This window comes from Talaromyces proteolyticus (genome assembly GCF_021365285.1).
Source record: "Talaromyces proteolyticus strain PMI_201 chromosome Unknown BGW36scaffold_8, whole genome shotgun sequence".
Taxonomy (NCBI): Eukaryota; Fungi; Ascomycota; class Eurotiomycetes; order Eurotiales; family Trichocomaceae; genus Talaromyces; species Talaromyces proteolyticus.
Window position 1 is genome coordinate 1,987,541 of NW_025764284.1, and position 21,496 is coordinate 2,009,036.

At 43.5% G+C, this 21,496-nt stretch overlaps 10 protein-coding genes across 10 annotated transcripts; 6 read left to right on the top strand and 4 right to left on the bottom strand.

Annotated features, from left to right (window-relative positions):
* Positions 1–815: 815 nt before the first annotated feature.
* On the top strand, positions 816–1,850 carry BGW36DRAFT_383001 (uncharacterized protein). The gene is made up of 2 exons (XM_046216614.1): positions 816–1,164; positions 1,233–1,850. Exons 1-2 carry the CDS (start codon positions 884–886, stop codon positions 1,762–1,764), a joined length of 813 nt encoding a protein of 270 aa, XP_046070739.1. The 5' UTR covers positions 816–883; the 3' UTR covers positions 1,765–1,850.
* A 589-nt stretch (positions 1,851–2,439) lies between these two features.
* On the top strand, positions 2,440–3,739 carry BGW36DRAFT_383002 (chaperonin 10-like protein). The gene has a single exon (XM_046216615.1). The coding sequence runs from the start codon at positions 2,600–2,602 to the stop codon at positions 3,644–3,646; it is 1,047 nt and encodes a 348-aa protein (XP_046070740.1). The 5' UTR covers positions 2,440–2,599; the 3' UTR covers positions 3,647–3,739.
* A 1,454-nt stretch (positions 3,740–5,193) lies between these two features.
* Positions 5,194–5,974, top strand: BGW36DRAFT_429471 (uncharacterized protein; the record flags this gene model as incomplete). The annotated part of the gene is made up of 3 exons (XM_046220698.1): positions 5,194–5,341; positions 5,387–5,731; positions 5,787–5,974. 3 exons carry the CDS (start codon positions 5,194–5,196, stop codon positions 5,972–5,974), a joined length of 681 nt encoding a protein of 226 aa, XP_046070741.1.
* Positions 5,975–6,302: 328 nt separating this feature from the next.
* BGW36DRAFT_429472 (uncharacterized protein) lies at positions 6,303–7,172 on the bottom strand (the record flags this gene model as incomplete). The annotated part of the gene is made up of 2 exons (XM_046220699.1): positions 6,303–6,907; positions 6,962–7,172. 2 exons carry the CDS (start codon positions 7,170–7,172, stop codon positions 6,303–6,305), a joined length of 816 nt encoding a protein of 271 aa, XP_046070742.1.
* A 259-nt stretch (positions 7,173–7,431) lies between these two features.
* On the top strand, positions 7,432–8,237 carry BGW36DRAFT_361289 (glycosyl hydrolase; the record flags this gene model as incomplete). The annotated part of the gene is made up of 3 exons (XM_046214264.1): positions 7,432–7,435; positions 7,592–7,745; positions 7,850–8,237. 3 exons carry the CDS (start codon positions 7,432–7,434, stop codon positions 8,235–8,237), a joined length of 546 nt encoding a protein of 181 aa, XP_046070743.1.
* Positions 8,238–9,061: 824 nt separating this feature from the next.
* On the bottom strand, positions 9,062–10,905 carry BGW36DRAFT_418276 (putative acyl-CoA dehydrogenase; the record flags this gene model as incomplete). Its single annotated transcript, XM_046219415.1, has 7 exons — positions 10,327–10,905; positions 10,184–10,267; positions 9,893–10,123; positions 9,736–9,823; positions 9,521–9,680; positions 9,327–9,470; positions 9,062–9,224 (listed from the first exon to the last, which is right to left on the bottom strand). Exons 1-7 carry the CDS (start codon positions 10,738–10,740, stop codon positions 9,062–9,064), a joined length of 1,284 nt encoding a protein of 427 aa, XP_046070744.1. The 5' UTR covers positions 10,741–10,905.
* A 2,275-nt stretch (positions 10,906–13,180) lies between these two features.
* BGW36DRAFT_383005 (uncharacterized protein) lies at positions 13,181–14,479 on the top strand. Its single transcript, XM_046216616.1, has 4 exons — positions 13,181–13,276; positions 13,333–13,588; positions 13,664–14,116; positions 14,172–14,479. The coding sequence occupies exons 2-4, from the start codon at positions 13,523–13,525 to the stop codon at positions 14,346–14,348; spliced, it is 696 nt and encodes a 231-aa protein (XP_046070745.1). The 5' UTR covers positions 13,181–13,276; positions 13,333–13,522; the 3' UTR covers positions 14,349–14,479.
* Positions 14,480–15,433: 954 nt separating this feature from the next.
* Positions 15,434–16,871, top strand: BGW36DRAFT_463158 (putative integral membrane protein; the record flags this gene model as incomplete). The annotated part of the gene is made up of 4 exons (XM_046222196.1): positions 15,434–15,604; positions 15,658–15,694; positions 15,761–16,333; positions 16,403–16,871. 4 exons carry the CDS (start codon positions 15,434–15,436, stop codon positions 16,693–16,695), a joined length of 1,074 nt encoding a protein of 357 aa, XP_046070746.1. The 3' UTR covers positions 16,696–16,871.
* Positions 16,872–17,397: 526 nt separating this feature from the next.
* On the bottom strand, positions 17,398–18,971 carry BGW36DRAFT_383008 (zinc-binding oxidoreductase CipB). Its single transcript, XM_046216617.1, has one exon. The coding sequence runs from the start codon at positions 18,558–18,560 to the stop codon at positions 17,544–17,546; it is 1,017 nt and encodes a 338-aa protein (XP_046070747.1). The 5' UTR covers positions 18,561–18,971; the 3' UTR covers positions 17,398–17,543.
* Positions 18,972–19,844: 873 nt separating this feature from the next.
* BGW36DRAFT_398794 (2-nitropropane dioxygenase) lies at positions 19,845–21,195 on the bottom strand (the record flags this gene model as incomplete). The annotated part of the gene is made up of 6 exons (XM_046218447.1): positions 19,845–19,950; positions 20,034–20,216; positions 20,265–20,350; positions 20,405–20,433; positions 20,490–21,029; positions 21,096–21,195. The coding sequence occupies 6 exons, from the start codon at positions 21,193–21,195 to the stop codon at positions 19,845–19,847; spliced, it is 1,044 nt and encodes a 347-aa protein (XP_046070748.1).
* Positions 21,196–21,496: the final 301 nt, after the last annotated feature.

Below are 21,496 nucleotides of genomic sequence, written 5' to 3' on the forward strand. Positions count from 1 at the left end.
CTCTAACTTTCTAAGAAATGTGGTGCAGAAGATTATCTTAGTAATGGTTACCTACGCTTCTGCATTACAGAACTTTTTGCAGATTACTTCTAAGTAGGCGGACACGCCCACTTAGAACTACCTATTGAAACGCTAATGGCGTTACAAAGTTTGATCTATAGTACGACGGTATGGCGGGCTATAGTGAGATGCGAATTTTTGCGCTTAGGGTTAATTCATCAGGTTGACTGTCCAAAAGGCTGGTGTAAAAATAGATGGTTTATTCTTTACACAGTCATAATTAATGCTAAATTTTTATCTTCATAGCTTATTAAATATATTTTTATAACCGGCTAAAATGGAATATTTACCTAGGGACGGTGGCAGTATGCTCGGAGTGTAGATGTATAGTATCCCTTTCAAAATAGTAAATCACCAATAGGAAAACTGCTCGGCAAACTCATAATAAGTTTAATTGGACCTGAATCTTGGCGTGGAGGCTTGCTAACTCGGCATATGGTTTAAAACCAATTAGTTTTGGCTTTCTCCTCGAGAAGCCCAAAATTCACTAGGCACCACTCTCCACTGTATAATCTAGATTTCAACTAAGTAAACATTGGTGCTCCAGCTTCTCATAAAGCTTGGACATATCATTGAAAACTATTGGCTCGCGTGGTCTGCATGGGATGTGACGGACTAGTCACCACGGCGGCTAATAGCATGATGGAGTGATCAGCTTTGACGGGCTAAAAATAGTAATCTAAGGAACTCGGCGCCTATTACAAAACAACCAAAGTCGTGGTTGTGAATTAGATTTTTCTTCCAATAAATATCTTCGTACTTTCTACAGTTTAAAATTCTCAATCTACATACGCATCAAAATTAAAGGTGTCGGACCATCAAGATGGCAACGGTTACGGTTCCCGCTCTGACAACTGTATTCACCCCGGCAGCTTCGTGTCTGACAGATATATACAATCTTACCACCACCTCCGGTGGGACTCCCTGGATCTATCTTCAACTTGGGCCAACTCCAACTGCAAATGACTGCTACCCATCAGACTTCACTCCAACCCCAGCAGCATATTATTCACCGGGGATATGTCCATCAGGCTATCAAATGGCTTGCTCCAGCATCGTGAATATCAACACGATTTCAGAAATTAGAGCGATATGCTGCCCAAGGTAGGTTTTAAAATACAACCATCCCCTTTCACCAGGATATTTTTAAATTTGAATAATAAAACATATAGTGCATATACCTGCCAAGACGCAACTGATAATGGCTGGCCGTGGTACTCCACCGAACTCTGTACTTTAGCTGCTACAACAACAGGCACTTTCTTAGTCACTGCCGAGCCTTCTATCACTTCTACCTACATTGGTACTCCAAAATTCAATGCATACGGCCTTCAGATTCGGTGGCAGTTGCCTACGAAAACTTCCAGCTCATCAACAAGCACTTCAATGCCATCATTATCTTCGCAATCGAACGCAAATACACCAACACCAACATCGACGTCCACAAACACTAGGTTTTCTATTGGAACAAAGGCAGGCATTGGGGTTGGTGTTGGTGTTGGGATTATTTTCATTTTCATTGGTGTTGTTTTGACCTATTTTTATTGCCGTCGCAATCGCGGGGATAACTCAAGAGCGACAATGATATTAGGTCAAAAGTTGCCAGAGCCAAATTTGTACAAGCGGTTTGAACTGGGCGATACTCAACTGAGGAATGGTCCAGTTGAATTGGATTCAAAAATTCTAACTATGGAGATAGGCTAGATCGGCTTTTAGATGTTTCCGCATTGTATATTGTATTTTAATCAAATTTTGACCGGGGAATACGCAGTACCCTATTAAATCCATGATTCTATCATGAAACTACGCAAAGGATATGTAGATGTAAACCATAAAGTCCCGGCAAATTTCAACATTTTAACTCCGGTTTAGTATAGATCAGTGGGGTTGGCTAATTGAAAATAGTTCCGATATAGATAATCCATACTCTACTTCTTCGGGGGGCGGTGGTTTTCATTTACGAATGCACAATTGAATACCTAATGGAAAATGAACGGTGCTACCTCAACCCATTCTTTGAAAAGCATGAGAAGATTGTTAGAATGCATTGTCTAACTACTAAAATTTCCCTACTTTAAGGTTGAGCAATTGGGTTTCTCTATCGTAATCCATCCCTTCTCATCAGGGCTTTGCGACATTTTAGCAAAGCCTCTCAGCTAATAAAGATAATAACATAGCCGCAATATTTGTTGAGCAAGTCTAATATACAGATAATTTGAAATTGATACGCATTTTGTAAGCCAATTACTAAGAAGACCATAATTTCTCGCTGTTCTGGCTGTCCCGGAATTAAGAATATGCCGGTCGGAGATTACCGCCACAAAAGTCTTGTTGAGGTATGTCACGTAATCCTAAATTTACATCAAATCGCCTATTCTCGCCTATTCTCGCATATATAAATATGTCTAGCAGTAGGATCTTTTAACATGATTCGAAATGACCAAAATCTTTAACAGTCAATCATCTATCTCTTTCTCACTTTGCGTTATTTGAACCCTTAGCAACTTGAGAGCCATCCATATATCTACTGTGAGCCAATATGTCTTCATCACCGGCTAGTCATCACCAGGCATTGGTGATTGCGGAAAAGGGAGCGTCCCACTCTCTCGTTTCCCGAGTCACTTCTCAGCCCGGACCTGGCCAGTTGCTTGTTGAAGTAAAGGCTATTGCACTGAACCCCGTTGATGCTGTCCAAAGGGACAGCGGGTTTCTTATTTCCAAGTATCCAACTGTACTGGGCTCCGATGTCGCTGGTATTGTTATCAGTGTTGGTCCGGATGTTCCTTTGGATACACCGCAACCCGGTACCAGAGTTGCCGCCTATGCCACGGCCTATTTTCACCAGGGTGAGGCAGACTTTGGTGCTTTTCAGCAATTTGTGATAGTAGGTGTGGAAAAGGTGGCCCCTTTGCCAGACTCGATCAGCTTTTGCGAGGGATCTATCTTGCCCATGTCGGTGTCCGTTGCCCTGTCGGGTTGGAACGTTTTGGGAATCCCTCGTGATACGGCATATTCCTCTGAGGACAGGGAAGGGATCCTGATTTGGGGAGCGTCTACTAGTGTTGGAACTGCAGCTGTGCAGAGTGCGAAATCTATGGGATATCATGTCTATGCTACTTCGAGCCCACGTCACCATCAATATCTAAAGACCCTCGGGGCGGATAGAGTATTCAACTATAACTCTGACGACGTAGTTTCGGAAATCGTAAATTCTGTGAAGGAAGATGATGTAACACTACATCAGTGCTTTTTGGGTCGCGGGAGTCTTGAGCCGATCGCAAGCATTCTCAAGCAACTGAAGGGTACTCGAAATGCAAAGGTTGCCTCGGCACCACTCATACCGGAAGAGGCGAAAAAGCTAGATGGGGTAGACATTATTTTCATCTTAACTCCACGGGATCCCAAAGCATCATATGATTATTTCCGCTGGGCTTTCGTTGAGTGGCTGAAAGAAAAGCTAGCTGCTGATGACTATATTCCCAGTCCCCACTTGAAAGTTGTAGGGAGGGGTTTGGAGTCCATAGACAATGCACTCGACGGATTAAAACAAGGCGTCAGTGGGACTAAGTTAGTGGTTGAACTTTAACGAGATGCAAAGGTTGAGTACACGTACTTTATCTTATGGCCAATTCCCATGCTAGCAATCAAACAATATCAATTGATGCCGTTTAAAGTGTTGAATTTACATCAAAATTTCTGCATTCAATTCAATATTGCTTAAAAAGCTGTAAAACCCTCATATATTTCGAGACATAGACATCTTATTTTTTTATATCCCCTTACTTTAACCAAAGATGTTGTAATACATGGGTTTTGGGTAACTGTAACCCTAATATCGAAGCCTCCCATTGCCACACGTATATAACTTAGGTCCTGAGACTACTATTTAACCGTTGAGAGCTAAACTCAATTCTAGTGGATCAGAGTTGCAATTTATACCTGTAGTATGTGCCGGCCTTACTAACCCTTGCTATATGAGTGGGTAGTAGAGGTAAGCGGGCCTTTCATGTACTCCGTATGTTAGGCAGGTCTAGCTCCGAGTTTTTATAAGTATTTTTTTATTTTCTAGTGCACAACTTTTTTCAAAAATATACTTATTGAATTTTAGTCTTCCAACTCCATCTGGCGTGTTTCTTTCCTTTTGTTCTTGATCGAGGCGTCAGTAAGGTTGTGGAGTGTTTCTGGATCTCTCCGGAGGCAGCGGACCGTATGGCATCGCAGTTGATATTGAGAGGGGCATGATCGTGGCTCAACCGGGACTGGGAATCTTGTGCTTTGACGCATACGGAATATTGACACACTTTGCGGAGCTGCTTCCTGGCTCCTCGTCTTCCAATATCGCTTTCCAGCACCGTCGCAGTAGCCGTATGGTGGTAACCAACAGTGCAACGGAGACAATGGATCTACACGGTCTATATGCCATATCCTGGTTGTGAGGCGCAGGAAGAAACAGGTAGTGTTTGAGGCAGAGGGATTATGAGTAATAATCATACTGTTGCGGCACATGCACATTCTACATTGTAGCTCTATCTCCGGGGCATAGCGTGAATATCGATACCCCTAACCATGCTCTTAATTAAAAGATTCAACCCTGGCAGAGGATGTTTTGACTGCATTTTTCACAGCCTTGAAGGAGTCCGGACAATGCCCTCTCTTATTTCTAGAGCTTTAACTTATATAAATACTAGTGATTTATACTAGTTAAATATATTACATGTATCATATATTAATGTTTAAACGATCTTTAGAAACCGTATCGAAACTGAATTTATTCTGTGATCAGACAAATTGATATTGATTCCCCTCAGAAATTGTACTAATAATTATTATATCGTATCAAGCATTGGAATACCGAAGATTGACTGCACAAAACCGAAGCTAATCAGCGGCACTAAGATCGGAATTTGCTTCCAATCTACCGAAACGATAAGCTTCAATTCTTTATTTATGTTTTCTTTTTGCTTATTAAATAAGATAACTCTATCGTGGCTGTCAGGAATTAGGCGGTAATATGTTCTCTACCAGTGATATTATTCATTCATCATACCCCTGTCGAACTTGTGCCTCACTGTTTTCTAAATTCACGACGAAGTCGAGAGGAATTCGAGGCTTGCGGCGGCTTTAAGTACAACCATGGCAGGTTTCACGACATTGCGTCCTCGTGATTTCACCGGATACGGAGATCTTCCTCCCAGATTCACTTGGCCTGGGGGAAAGAAAGTCGCAACCAACTTGGCCATCAACTACGAAGAGGGCACCGAGCGCAACCCACTCTTGGGCGGTAACTCGCGTGACTCGCGTACCTAGGTGTGGAGTGTACTCCTAGATAGCGAGCGCGACCTTATGCAGGAGGGCGAGTATGAATATGGCACGCGTGCCATCATCTGGCCCTTGCTGCGTCACTTCAAGGAATTTGACGCACCGTATAGTGTTTTCCTGTCGTCTGATGCTCTCACCGTCAACGTCAACCCAGCGCTGTCCGAGATGCCGAAAACCGAGGACTGCGACATTGTCTCCCACGGCACCCGCTCGATCAGCCGGGTCGGGCTCACGGAAGAGATGGAGAGAGCCGACCTATGCTGGTCAATTAACCAAGCTGGTAAGAGAATTCTTGGCGCATTCCCCAGGTCGCCCATCACCGAGAACAACCGTCGCATCATGGCCGATGCTGGTGCTCTCCAATGCTGTCGATACAAATGATGCGTGCTTCTGGGGCAGCTAGTCAGGCCCGTATACCGGCTCGACTGACTGTTTCGACTACCTCAAGGACGCCTTCGACATCCTGTATCCCGAATCTAATGAGAGCGCAACGATGATATCGATTGGTTTGCACGCTCAGATTATGCGCCCGGGAGGTGTCGCCTCTATTATTCGCTTCCTCGAGTACGTGAACAAGGATTCTTTAGATCTGTAGAGATACTTCAACTACATTTAGTGTATTTTTTTGGTGTCTACATCAATTAATATATTCATTGTGCTTTCAAATATTATATCATTAAATAAATATCCCTTTCACAACTCTATACGCAATTTTGAATCATGAACGTGTTATAGGCTGACTACCAACGTTGATCGACTCACCACGATTCTGAATCCGCTTCCTAGGATAGGGGCAAAAGTGATATCGCAATCTAGAAATAGTAGCGTCAAAAGGGTCCCTTATGTGAAGTGATACTAGTGATGACTAAATCTTTTAACAACCCGTCCAATACAAATTGTGATCAAGGATGTGTACTTCGTCATCACCTCTCAAAGCATGTACTTGAAACCAAGGCCTCGATCATCTTCGTAGCCATTGGTGGTGGTCCCCTCGGTGATGAGCTTTTCCTTCTTCTGGTTCCTGCATCTGAGCAGCATCCAGCATGAGAAAAAAGACCCGCAACGACAACGTCTAGGCCGGCGGAGATGGCATTGCCTTCAATATAGCCGGGGATTTGCTGGCTAGGGTACAGTTGTGATGATACGAGCGACGACAGATTGCCAATCGAATATGCAAAAGGCATCGCAACAGCACGCTTGCCATCTGGCGACACATACGTGGCCACCCAAGCAATAATGGCCCCGGCGCTGCCATTTATTTGAAAAGGAGCAATTGATGAAAAGATACAACCGGCAGATGCCACCCACAACCAGGGTAAGCCCGAACTCGACGATAAATAGCCATCGCTATGGCGCGAGTCCCAGCAGGTTCCCATGATTTGAACGGCATACGCGAACAGATCGCCAAAGGCACCAGATGTACAATTAGCCATATTCGTCATCATTAAACGCTTTGCAGCCGCGTTGCGGGGATGTACGGTCGAGAATAAATAGGAGAAGCCAGGCGAGATTCCAGCCTTGCAAACATCTAGTAACATATGGACAGCAATGGCTTGACCATAGTTCTAGATGAAAGCATTACCCAGTTTAACAAAACTACAAAGTAAAAGGGCAGTGCCGAGGGCTTTATTTGGACCGAAGCTCTTGATGGCCATGACCCAGGGGGCTTTTAAGGGAACTAGGTTCACGCTCAATAAAGTCGTGATGTTGCCAAACTTATGGCCCGTGAGACCCAGATCCTTTTCCAAGCCGAATGTCTTTGCGTTTCCGATCTGTGTTTCTTCATTAGTCATGAGTGGATTCAAACAGAAATAGGCTTGCTCATGTTGTTTCGGTCTAGTGAGGACAAAACAAGGAAGATGAAGGCAACGGGTACAAGCTATTTGTCGAACCTGCGCAGAGCGGCCTTTTCCTTATCTGGATCGACGTATATGAGAGTCGACGGAATGACATCCGAACTTGGGGGCCCGGGGCTACTAGCAGTTGATGTTAGGATTTCGAAACCTGGTCCCTAGCAGCTAGCTATGATGCTCTTCCTGGGCAATTTTTATCATGGGTATATTCTTCCAACCCGCAGACATGAGCTCCTGATGTTATTCAAAGGGTAGATATCCCTTGACTGGTTGTCTTATGAGTATACCACGTCGGCTAACAACCCATCATTAACAGTCGGACGGCCGGTATATTATTTACTATTCTACTGCATCAACAGGTGCAGATGGTCAAAAGCATTACTTCGGCGTTGCAACCTCCCCTAACGTGACAGGGCCATATGAACCAACCGACTCGCCGATTGCGTGCCCTTTGGGCCAAGGTGGTGCAATAGATACAGTCGGGTTCATTGACGACGATGAAACCCAAACGATGTATGTGGTCTACAAAGTTGATAGAAGTAACTTGGACTCGGGTGACTCTGTTTATCCAAATCCTGTTATGCTCCAACAACTGGAAAGCGATGGAATTACACCAGTTGGATCTGTGTCCAAATCCTTGATCGTGATCCCAACGGTGGTGATGGATTTTTGATTGAAGCTCCTAGTATTATCAAGTCGGAGGGTATTTATTATATGACATTCTCGTCAGCCATGTTCAACACTCCTCAGTACATTAGTACCTACGCCTACGCAACCAGTATTACCGGTCCATGGTCTAAACAACACTCACCTTACGCACCCATTTTACAGACGGGTAATGTTAGGTCGGCAGGCCAATTGACTGGCCTTAGTGGAAGTAGCTTTGCCAAAGACAAGAGCAAGATTGGTTTCAATGCCTCCAGAAACGGCCTCAATGCTGATGAAGGTCGTGCTGTTTATATGGGTAATATTACACTCGGAGACAATATCATCACAATAGTTTAAAACGATTGTCTGAGCCACCACTCTCAGAATGATCTACTTGTACAAAATTTAAAAAAGAATTTATTTAACATTAATTATTTTACCTCGGTTCGCAAATAATGAAGAAACAAAGAAAAAAAATACGTTATCGAAAGATAAATTGTGACGGGATGGGTCCTCATTATATGTGTAATAGAGACCAATCGCTTTATTGAGATACGTACAGCTTTAATGAAGTTGTGTTGAAATGTCCATACGATAAAAAGGAGTACCGTATGCTATATATTTCAATATTTTGCGGTATTTCATAGACTTGAATATTATATAGAGAGAGGGATAGGAAACACTTTCAATATTATGTTCATGTATGTTTGGATGCTGATATACAAGGTCTAAAATGATACAGCACAAACATTTAATATACATAACAACTGATTATTGTATTTGATACTATTAAGAGGCTTCTATACTGTTTTTGTGATATGATTAATAATCTCCAAATGCCCCTATGTTAAAATCTGGTGGTATTCGGAATCCAGATGTCCCCATATTCCACCGTCGCCATCCTCCAAGCCAGATCATAAACATAGTAAGAGGTACACATCAATCTGATAACCAAAGCAAGACCATTTAGTAACCATTCAAACAGTAGGTGGTTATATGCTTGTCAAACAGCTCCAAAGACTACGCTCTTGCATCAATGCCAGTTCATTTGCAAAGTTCCAATCTAGATAATAGGATTAATTTATGCGTTCTGAAAACATATGATATACCTATAATCTACATAGATAGTCCCTCAACATCTTTTTGTTAACCATTACGCTGTCAGATGCATATATCGCCCCTCATTCAGCCCCAAACGCTGTCAGCCATGGCTGGTACCCAGCCGAAATGAAAATATCCTGCAGTGCTCGTCGACGGATGCCAATATTACCCCCGTCAAAGATGGGAAGTACCATGGCAGTGGCCAGTAACTCACCAAAAGGAAAGTCGATATTGTAGGCCGATCTAATTAGTGAAGTATTAGAGACATCTCTAGTGATTTGTTTCACTTCTAGCTAGATTGAATGATGTGAAATCTGTCAATTACTAGGGAAGAGTATTACTCACATGCCGACAGCATTGATTGCATCTGTACAAGACTGAACCGCTGCATCAGAACAATAGACCTTTGCTTGTAGTGACAGCTCTCGTCTTTGTTCGTGCTCGCCCGGCCCGAAAAGGAGGCAGTGAGCCGCTTTCCACGTCAAGAGTCTTATGAGGTTTAGTGGTTATTCTCTCTTTATCCAAGGCAACGGCCCCACCTTGAAGTTTCTGTCCGCATCTTGATATTAATCAACAGATCTGCAACAGATTGACGATTTCCAATCGGGATAGTTCCGCCTCGGGTGTCACGAGAGAATTCGAGAGCCGCGTCGAAAGCCGCTCTTTGAAGGCCAACACCCATCGCACCTACAAGCATAGCTGTATCGAAAATAATTAGATGCTATGTTGTAGAGTTTTATGTCCAAGGCCTTACCGGAAATTTCGAATGAGTGGCTCACAATAGCAGCTCCAGTTCCAGGTGGGCAAAGCAGGTTTTTAGCAGGCACGCGGACGTTTGTATACTAGAAATTTTATTAGAACGCTCGTAATATGTCTCATCATAGGGATAAAGGAGGTGTGTGGTAGTGTACTTTGATATGAGGTCCTGAGACAGCCGTGTGGCCCAATGTCTCAACATGTTTCAGGACCTTAAAACTATCCTGTCCGCTTCGATCAATATCAGCCCTGGTGACAAGCAATACCATGACAAGATCCCGTGGATACAATGATTTCGATGCTACGTCTTCGTTCGTGCAGCGGCAGACAACACAGCCAAGATCTGCACCTTGGAAATCCCATCCAGCAGAATTTGTAGCCCAAAGCTGTGGAAAAAGTCGCCATCCGTAAGCCTTGTGACTTTAGCAGTTGGGCCAGAAGTTTACCTTTTCTCCATTCAAAACCCACTCATCACCGTCTAGATATGCCGTAGTCTGCAACCCAGGAGCACCGGGCTCCAACCAATTTGCCTATACGGTAAAGCGTGTCAGATAAAGCGCGAGAATCAGAGTTTAGGATTCCAACTAACCACTCCAGCAGGCTCTGAAAACACAAGTGATGCAAGCGGTGTGCCTTCACCAGACAAAAAAGGATCCAAAAATTCCTTAAATTGCGGCTGATAGGCGAGCGCAAGCGGAGTGAGGCCAAGGCCCGTCGCAAATATTGTCAACGATGCTGACGCATCAACAGCATAGAACTCCTCTACTAGGATGGCCGCCTCCACGAGATTCGCACTCGTGCCTCCAACTGGCGCAGGCACCTGGCCTTTGATCAAACCGGCTTTGACAGCTTCAGCGTAGATGGGTTGAATAGATTGGAAGCGTTCAGCTGGGGTTGAGAACGCGGAGTAAACAGCTTTCGCACCAGCGAGGTGTGCCTTTGCAAAACCTCGTGCACCTAAGCGAGTGGCCTTTTCGGATTCGGAAAGGGTGAAATCAACCATAGCGGGAGGCTGTCACGGCAATAGGTCCTATTAATCCTCGTCTAGAAAAATGAAGTGTGTAATATTCAGCTTTGTATATAGAAGAGAACTGACAAAGAAGCAAAAATAAGCAGGGTTGTAGCTGCCTAACGCAGGTATCGCAAGTGAGGGATACTCCAACTTGGCAATATATGCTTTGAGCTTTCGACTTAACATTATCAAAGAATAATATTAATAGTCGGCTATTAAAAGTTGTTTATGGGAAATGGCTTGCGACTATCCTATTTAGCGTTAATACGTTAGACTCGTACTGCTCACGGCCAGCTTTGTCGTAGGTTTGCGCCGGTGTATCACCATAATGTCCGGCTAGTCACTATAGTCAAATCTGATTAGCAGAAATATATCGCCAAGGAAATACATTAACATATACTTATATAGACAAGCAATATCGTTATCGTGAATAAGACCGCTAAAGGTTAGCTACTGTAACGGCGCCTGTCTGGGCTAGCCTGGCGGTACAACTGTTTAATAAAATCCATGGAAATTCTCCGCAGAACTAGTAGGTTGAAATTCTCCGATTACGAAAAACCACTTTACTCATGGAAATGTGCCTGCTGATACAATGATTGGAAAGGATAATCTCATTTTGTTTGATAGAAGAGGGTATGACTAACACTATTTCCAGCGAACATAAAATCCATTAAAAATTGGGATTAGCAATCTGATAACATTAGAAATGCAACTGCTGCCGTGCCGGTGATGGGTGCTTTCATTGAAGCAGTAAGTGGATGGATGACCTGCAGCTGGAATTTATGCTGCAATCTCATACTTGACGCGTGCCCTTAACCTAATGCGGTTTCCGTATAGCATGCATAGTGGCCAGGAAGGAATGGATTGAATTCCTAGGCTATATTAGGCTATACCACCAAATGATATTGCGTATATGTACCGTCAGAAATAATGTGGATACTAAAATAGAATAATATTTTTAGCTTGAAGGAACGTTAATTAATATATCCCGTGTCTGATACGTTATATGTAATACCGGGATCATGAAATAGAACAGGGGTGCAACAAAAGAAGGTGGACAAGGATGGATAGAACATAAAGAATAATTAGAATAACAGCTACCGGTTAACAAACTCTCTAATGATAAACCACCCTAATTCGTTTAATATCAATTGGGGCAATATATTAATTACATAGATACAATTCAAAGGTTGTTATCGAAGACTACGGCTTGAGAACTCCCAGACCGAGAAGATATAGTCTTCATGCATAGTTACAGTAGTTATCAGATTGAAAGGAATGAACCACTGGAACTAGTCCAATCCGTACGCATATAGCGCTACATATGTATACAATGTTTCCAATATATTACAAGTGCTGCAAGCCTGATGTATCGGTTCGAGCGATAGGTCCAGGCGCTGATCGCCTTTTGTACAGGGATATATCTACACCATGACCATATGCACACTAATGGGTCATAGTTTTGTGCCCCCAATTGTAAAATGTCTCGCAGAAAGCAGATATTCTGCAGGTAGCATCGGACAGCGTAGAATAGGGTCCAAATGGTGTGTACCCGGACAATCAATCAACATCTATTATTAGAGTTCTTGGTAAAGAAACTATATGCCACTAGGTGAAGTGTCGTATGAACGCATGTGTCAAACAGAAACCCCGAGAGATGCTATAGCGAAGTATGGAGTCCTAGTAGTTATTACTGGTTAACATGAAAGAACAGGAATCAATAACCAGTTTGTAAGAATAGTGCCTACCTGCTTATCCCCCTTGATCGGCTAGCTAGTTGCTACTGAATGGAACGAACTGCCTTGCAATCACTTAATTCCAGGGGATTAATCCGGTAATATTTACCTATGGGCCATATCTCCACTTAGCCAACCTAGATATTTGATACGCCAAGGAAGAGGATTTAATGAGAACCCAAGTGCCGTCTCTCCGGGAATGGGGGGCAGAATGGATCGAAGCTTATGCCTTGGGAGAACATTAACAGTAGTATAAATATCCCAAATTTCATCTCCTAATGTCTCATACCTTGAATCCTATTATTATATCAATATTATATGAAGAACACATGCAAAATGTTTTGGTTTTCTGTAATACTGGTCATGGTCACAAGTGGCCTTTCGGTCTTTTTCTTTCAGCGAAGAAATAATAGAAGAGTTGACTATATCGACTTAATCAGGAATCTTCCAAAAAACCATCCGGTTACGACGGCACTTCAAGATTTAATAAATCGAGATGGGGCAGGCTCATGGCCACCAAGAAGTTTATACGGAACATCCTGGCCACCAGCTCTTCGTCCTTACCATGTCGTATATATGGAGCTTTCGCCCTATCTAGCCACAGATGACATGGCTTGGGAGGAGTCTGAATTGGGACTAGCTCGGATGAAATTTTATCGTGCACATGCGAAGAAATTACTTCGTGAAAAGGTGAACATAGAAGCAGCAAAGCAGGCTCTAAATGATTACTTATCTCCAGAGGTCTACAATGGTCTTTTTGCTTGTATTGCAATATCGAGACATGCATACCGGTGAGGCCTTCACCGGTGATACTTTCTACTTCACTGATTGTCTAATTTCTTACTAGATGGGCAACGATTCCAATAGTCAAAATCGCACAGGAAGAAACAGTAGTGGAATTCCCACCTGAACTCGACGTTGCTTGGGATTTTCTCCGGCATAGATATGGAGTCACATCTCCTGGGGGAAATGTCACGTCTAACTTTTATTGCAATTACGACAGTAATAACAATCTGGTGTATGCATTCAATGTGGGCATGCCAGAGGTAATCCGTTCAGCCGAATATCACTTTGGACATATTTTTCCAGCTATGGAGAAGGAGGTTAGTCCATCCTTTCTAGCAAGCTCGTCATGTCGTGTCATGTATTCAAGTTTAACATCCCTTGTGTTTGTGCAGGGTGTGCCGATATACTACCACATGGTAACGGCGATATTATCTTTCGAGAGAGAAGATAGACGCCAGAGTCTGAAGCACCTAAGATCAATCAATGAACATATTAAGCCGACTCTGAAAATATTCTTTGACTCTCTGGTGGACTCAAGAATTTCAAAAAAGTATTGGATGCGATACGTGCAAGGAATTCAGGGATGGGCGGCTGGGAATATCGTGGAGGGAAAGTATATCGAATACGATGGACTGTCTGGAAATCAGTTGCTACTATTACATTGCATCGATTCCTTCATAGGTCTTGAACCATACCTACCGACCGAGAATACTCTTCGGTATATTCCTCATCTGCAGAGGGAACTGAGCAAGTCATTTAGTCAGCACAACTTCCGAAGAATGGCAGAGAAAGTCAATGATACCGCCATAATTGCTGAATTAGACACTATTGCTAAGCAGCTTCGTGTACGTTGCCCTTTTTTCAATGGTTCAGGGAAAGTGCTTATATGGATATAAACAGCTATTCCGCGCAGCACACCGTTCCCGAGCTACCCCGTATTTAAGTGTGCCAGCTCCCGAACGCTTGATCATGACCGCTGGCAAGTCCGTGTTAGAAAGCGATACCGTCCAGAATATTAAAGCTGCCATCGACATCTTGGATGCTATGCTCCTGAAGCGATTCCAACAGACCCGATAGCAGTGAATATTTCGATGATATTATTGTTGCTTTTGCGTTGCAGCTTCACTTCCTTCAGCTATACGCCCCTCGAATTTATAACTCTTTTATGTAAATAGTGTATCTCACAGTCCAATAAAATACACTCACTGGACCATTTCCCCTCCAATTCATATACATGCTACTATGCCGTACTCTCTCCGAGGATCCTATTCCTTGTATACAGTTAAACTTACGTACAAATATTGTCTAATCTTTCCGCTAAATCGAGATGCTAAGTACAAGTTTGGGCCCCCAAATTTGGTGATCCCCATACAAAGTAAGAATTGATGTTAAGCCTGCTTTCTACTTATTGTAGTTTACCGAATCTGTCAGAGACCAGAAACCATTTGCAGATGTAAAGCGTTCTAGACGAGACTCACAGACGGCTCGTCGGTCCTCATTTTCACGTGCGCAATCCTGACACAAGCATCGGTGGCTTAAATGCAGATGATCAGCAATATGACAGGAAAGATAACCAATGCAGTGTAGTCGTGAACAGCAAAGCTAGCTTAATTAAGTAAACCTCAAGTCAACCAAAGGCAAACTCGCCTGGAAACCGCCCGCTCCGAGCCGTGTGGCTTGTTTAGTTCAGCGGACTAATGCATTCTAACACAACGCGGGACGGCATTGAATGACCATACATCAACAACAAGGATAAGAGGGACATCAATTATACACTTGTAACACGGTCTTCTGACTTTAAGTAAAAAGTAGTTAGATTTTGCACATCATCATCGTTATTTCTTCCAATATAGCGTCTCAACATGCCCGACATCTGTGCCGACGCGGCAGCCGTCCTTGTGCCCCTGAAACACTGAATCAAGTTCTGTTTGCAAAATACGAAGATGGCCCTTTCCTTGGCGCCAAATGCATTAGTAGAGCTACGCAGACTGGACCATTACTTTCGTCTCTTATCTACTACATAGTTTCTCGCATCAAGAAAAAGGGTTGTGAAAGAGCACTGCTCCGCGCCAACACACTATTTCTCGATTGTACAGTCCCCTATACATCCTAGAGATCAAAGCCTGCAGCCATTCTCTTAGACCTCCGGTGTGGTCTCAAATATGGTGTCTCCAGTAGGCGGAAAGGACGTTCCATCGCAAGTCCCAGAAATATTTGGCGTTAATATTGCATTCACCGCAGTCACGGTGACAATAGTCTTGTTGAGGGTGTTTACACGCGTTTGGTTCGTTCAGGGACTCAAAATTGATGATTATATCATGATAGTAGCCGGGGTAAGTTTGAAGCACTCCCAAGTCGGTAGATAGCTGACATGACTACCGTCTAGCTTCTCACATTATTTTACGGTATTGATGTCTGTCTTCGTATGTCATATTATTGTCTCTCTCCTGCCTCGCTTATGATGTGTCAAATTAACCTGTTGTTCACAGAGACTCATTACGGATTTGGATATCACTGGAAGGATCTCGTTGATCCTGCAAGATTTACAAATTCACTTAAGGTTGATGACCAACCCAACTACTACAATGACGCAGCTAACATAGAGTCGCAGCTTTTTTACGGAGGAGAGTTGGTGTATTACATCAATGTCGGCCTAACTAAAATTTCACTTCTAATTCTCTACCTTCGACTTTTTGTCACACAGTCATACAACAAATTACGGCTCCTCACATGGGTTTTACTTTATTTTACAACTGCTGTGACGATAACATGGACATTTTGTATTATGCTACAGTGCAACCCAGTCGCGCTGGCTTGGGATAAAACATTGAAAGGGACGTGTATCAACATGACGGCTGTGTTCTACTCGCATGCCGGTATCAACATTCTGCTTGATTTCATTGTTTACATCATGCCGATTCCGCTGCTGTGGAGTGTAAATCGTCCGCTACGGGAGAGGCTCGCCCTCATTGTAATTTTTGCAATTGGAGGCTTTGTTTGTATCATGGGCATTGTGCGATTGCAGAGTTTGCGAAAGGCTACAGTGTCAACAGATCCAAGTTGTTTGTCTCCCTTCTCATCACTCTCTTTTTTCCCGTCCATCCTCTCCACTGACTGATGTATATCTGTAGGGGATAATGTACCTTCAGGTCTATGGTCATGTATGGAAGCAGACGTTGGCATCATATGTGCTTGCCTTCCATCTTTGAAACCTTTTTTTGCACGATTCTTCGGTCCGACAAGCGGAAGCAAGTCGCTTTCAAAAAGCGGGACACAAAAGTTCCATGTCCTTTCCGATAGCCAGAATGCACTACATCAATCTCATGTCGAAGTCGAACTTTATAACAGACGGAGTAGCTTCAATGTTGTACGAACCGATGACTTCAGGGTGGAGACTAGATATCTGGAGGAAGCAAAACCTTGATCCTGAAGAAGGTTCAGAATAACTGTTCTAGATTTGTTTATTGAACATATCTATTTTTATAACGCAATCCCATAGTCATTTTCGAAAGACTGCTGCTACAAGGCTGGTAGGTTGTCGTGAGTTCATGGGATGAGATATTGGAAACTACATTAAAAACATGAATTGATGTCACCTCCGCACTCCAATTGAAGGCAAAAAATGACCATTGTAGTAGTAGCAACAAAATAAGATATTTCGTTTTTCTCTTTAGAGAATTAAGACCGCCACATAATTTGTTAATCCATTGTCCATCAATCCTCAGAGTGGGATTGACTAACGAATTAAAAATATGCGTCAACACATTTTGGACGCCCCTGTTATACTATGTACTGGTAATAATTTACCTAAAAAACGTTGTCCCCACAGTTCGGGAAAGAAATTGGAGGGGCTTTTATGTAGATCACTATAGATGGACTAATGTTTGGCCTGAATTCGTCAGGAGAAGGGGAGAAAATAGAAAAAAGAAAAAAAGAAAAAAGAAGGTTGAGCGATACTCAAAGTCAGTGCAGAGTGCTAGGATTTACATCCCTGTAGCTTGCAACTCGGCTCGCCAATCTAGCATAGGCTCGTGAACCAAGCTGTTAGACGTCAGACAACCCCTGTATCAGGATTCGTAAATACTTTTTCACACTATGATGCGCAAGCTACGTACCCATCGATGACTCATTTGCGAGCTAGATACATTTTTATGCGGTTATGCACTCTTAAACTTCTCACTGGTTAATAAAAACATTTTCCAGAATATCGTGAAAGATTCACAGAATCAAGAAGCTTTGTATTTGCTAAAGTCACCATAATTCGACCTATTCTCACAAAGAGACGACTAATTTTTTTGCGGAGACACCTTTACTGAGAAGGTCCATTCCTTCCTGAATTTGTTCTAAACCTGTACCAATAACGGTAGGTTCGGGAAATGTAAGGTAAACCCCTTTGGCCAGAGCATCCGGCAAAAAGTTTTTATATATCGCGAGTCCCAACTGAGGCGGATTTACTATTGCCCATGCCATCTTGAAAACAACACCTTGGGGTAAATCAGCAGGAGGTCCTAGTACTGATACCAGCCTTTTGCTTCCTTCTGTTTGGAGAATGACATTGGCCAAGGGGATTGAAGTTTCGGCAAGCCCGACAGCGTCAAACGACCCTTTGATTACTTTTCCTTTCAGCACAGAAACGAGGTCATCGACGACGGTTTTTTCGTGGTAGTCGAAAACTGCAGTTGCGCCCAGGTTCCGGACGTTCTCAAAATTATGCTTTGATGCAGTTGCAATCACTTCGTAGCCAGCGTGAACGGCCAACTGGATAACGTTGCTACCGACAGATGACGAACCGCCCCAAACAACTATAGTTTCTCCTTGAGGTTTTGGCTTAAGAGAGGGATAGTCTAACTCAAGAGTGTCTGGAGCATAAAGCCCCATTATAGAAGTAGACAAGCCGAGCGGCAAAACAGTTGCCTTTTCGTATGATAGAGTATCTGGTATAGGGCTAGCAACGTGTTCTGGGACAACGGTGTACAGCTGAAATGATCCATCTGTATCCTTTTGTGTGGCCATGCAAGTTCCTTCAGCCAGCACGCGGTCACCCACTCGGAAGCGTGAAACGTTGCTGCCCACCTCCACTACTTCCCCCGCGGACTCGTGGCCTAAGACACCAGGGTATCGAAAGGGCGCAAATTCATGGTCTTGGATCTTCCAATCGATGTGGTTGATACCAATGGCACGGTTTCGGATTATGATTTGATTCGGCTCTGGGGCTGCGTGAGGGACTTGTCGAATTTCAAGCGGTCTCTGGCGCGGAGAAGTGATGAACGCAGCATAATTTTGGAGCATTGTGATATACTGTGCTGTTTGTTTTGAAATGAATAGAATAGCGGTTGGAGGAATATATGAGAAGTGCTATGTGAACAACGCGTCTGCTCGATCGGGGCGGGACGAAAACTGCAAATTCCAGATTCCTAGCAACAAATAATGCATATAGACAGGCAATTGATGTCACCTTATAACTAGAATGAGGCTGAGCAAAGGGAGTGAGGGGTAACTTATTCTACGTTACCAACATCAGCGTGATTCAATACCTTTACTGTAAATTTTAATTATGCATTATGGAGCCGTACGGCCACTGCTCGTTTTGGATAGCATTGGCCGAAGACCACCACCCTAAAAGTGTTCCACCTTTCGTTAATAGCGAATTTAACAGTAACATATAGCGGAACATAGCAAACATAATAAGCTATGCTGTGAGGAAGCGTTGGTGGGTACGCGGGTGATGTTCTGACATCGGGTGTTCCAGTTCTTTTGGGGGTCCAAACCCCCACCGTTGTACAGTCTGAAGGCGCCTGGATCGCCTGTCATGTTGGGTGGCTGGTTAGCGAGGTGCTTTAAACCCACTTTCGGGATAATGTTAAATTAGTGTTCCTTCTGGAGACCTATATTTCACACTAAATGCCGGCTAGAGAGGGGGGACACAGCAAGAGATCCACAGGAATAAGAGCTGACAGGGTATATACTAATTAAATAGTCGCCGAACCACAACTAGCCAGTGTGCTCTTGAAATATTCCCCACTAGTAAAAAAGAAGCAAACGGGGTGTGTACCGTATTGCTCCTAGGTAGTTACTAGTTACTTGCACAGATAATTACAGCGTTGACCATATGTAACATAATGGAGTTCTCATCTCGCTTGGAACCTCTGCAATGGCTCCATCCATTTTTGAATCGACTAATGTGTGCACATGCTCTAAGCTGTACACGTTTTCTCTATGCAGAGTCAGAAAATGCCAAGCCAATTGATCTTCAAATCTTTCCCCGCAGACCGCTTCTTTTCTTTGAAATGAAACTATATTCCGTCTGAAGATAGGTTCGCTTTTACCTTGACAGGTGCATAATCTCATAAATTACTGTTGACTATTGTGGTTCCTATATTACGTATTTACATGCCATGAGAAAATACTAGAGACTGTTTCTAGCTTTGAAATTGAATATATTGAATACATTAGAGACCTATCTATTTGGCAGTAAATGCTCGAAATGGCAGGCCATATTCATCAATAGAAAATGACAAGGTATCGGTGATTACAGGATTTCTCCATACTTGTGATCTACATGGTTTTCACGGTCTAGAACTTCGATAAATACTTCAAAATTCTGATTGTCTCTGCACGAGACCTTTCCACGACAGCCCCTGCACTCTCAATGTCCCGAATCAATCCTACCCCAGCCCCCCTATATAAACATCAGTTTTGATTCATTCAAGAGGAAAAGCATGAACGATAACTCGTCGAGAATAGCACATGGAGAAAACTCACGCCCAAACAACCATACCCGACGTGTTACCTTCACTCGCTGCCTTTTTTTGCAAGTCGGTTGCCTGCTCAACTGACAGTTTTCCAGCCAGAACCTTTTTGTAAGGGTCACAAATCACAGCTCGTCCATCGTAGGGTACAGGCCACAAGTCACCGCGGCCCTGTAGTGAATCATGGATAACAGATCTGTTTATTGATTTAGTGATGGCTTCTATGAAGACACTTTATCATTACTTGACTGTTGAAATACCACCATCCTGGGTTGAAACCAATACCGACTTGGTCGCTTGCGAAGCTTCTGATTCTAATGTGGCAGCGAACTATCAGACGTCAATGATTGTATTTACTTAATTGAAAAAGGAATCCTTCCTTACTCTAGTGCCCATAACAACACCACTCGCCCCTATGAATATTGGTAAGTAACTCCAAAGGAAGATCAAGTATCCAATAGGCATGTACCGAGTGCTAGAGCTGCAGCAATGCCGCGTCCATCCATAATCCCTCCCGCCGCGAGGATGGATACCTCTTTATGCAAATTCTCTATCACATCAATGACCTCTGGGAGTAGTGCAACAATACTAGAGTTGCTCGTAAACTGATGGCCGCCGGCATCCGCCCCTTGGACCACAATGACGTCTGCTCCATCATTTGCAGCCTCTATAGCAGATTGTACGGAGCCTATTTGGACAAATACCTTCATATTCCATTGATCACCGGCTAATTTTATATCTTTTATGAGACTTGCATGCTGGTTGTGTGCTTGCGCAAAGAGCCAGACGGCCGCTGGGCGGTGTCGGCGAATTAGAGGGATGAGTCCACTAGCATCGCCATTGTGGAATGTAAGAAAGCCGACTCCAATCGGAAGACTATCGGTAGCCTTCCCATTGCTCTCTGGGAGTGTTTTCAGTCCGAGGAGTTCCCTTGCCTTCACCAACTGTTCTTCGAGAGAGCTGAGTTGCGCACTAGACGAGGTAAAATCGAACCCTCCGCCAATAAATCCTAGAAGACATTATTTAGCGTAAATAAATACTCTCCGTAATAAACCTTATCGAGCGGCGTACGCACCGAATCCACCAGCTTTGGTGACAGCGGCTGCCAGGGCAGCAGTCGCAGTGCCATACATTGGGGCATTCACAATCAAAGGGCTAATGATGTGTGGAAACATCTCTGGCGATTAGTTTTCAACAGAATATATCGATTCAATAAACTACTCTCGTAAGTGATCGCAAGTGGTAGGCTGGGAGTTATTTTGCGAACACAATAGCCCTGAGGAAATGAGAAGGATAAATAATGTTGGTGGGGAAAATTCACATTCTAGAGCACAATGTCAAATTACACTGTCACACTGACCATACGCTACAATGGAGCATGGGGAATCAATTTTCCGGTTGAACTAGATGGCTTACGCGATCATTTTGTTTCCAATAAAGACCAATTTGAGTTGTGGACGAAATTAGCGGCTGCTG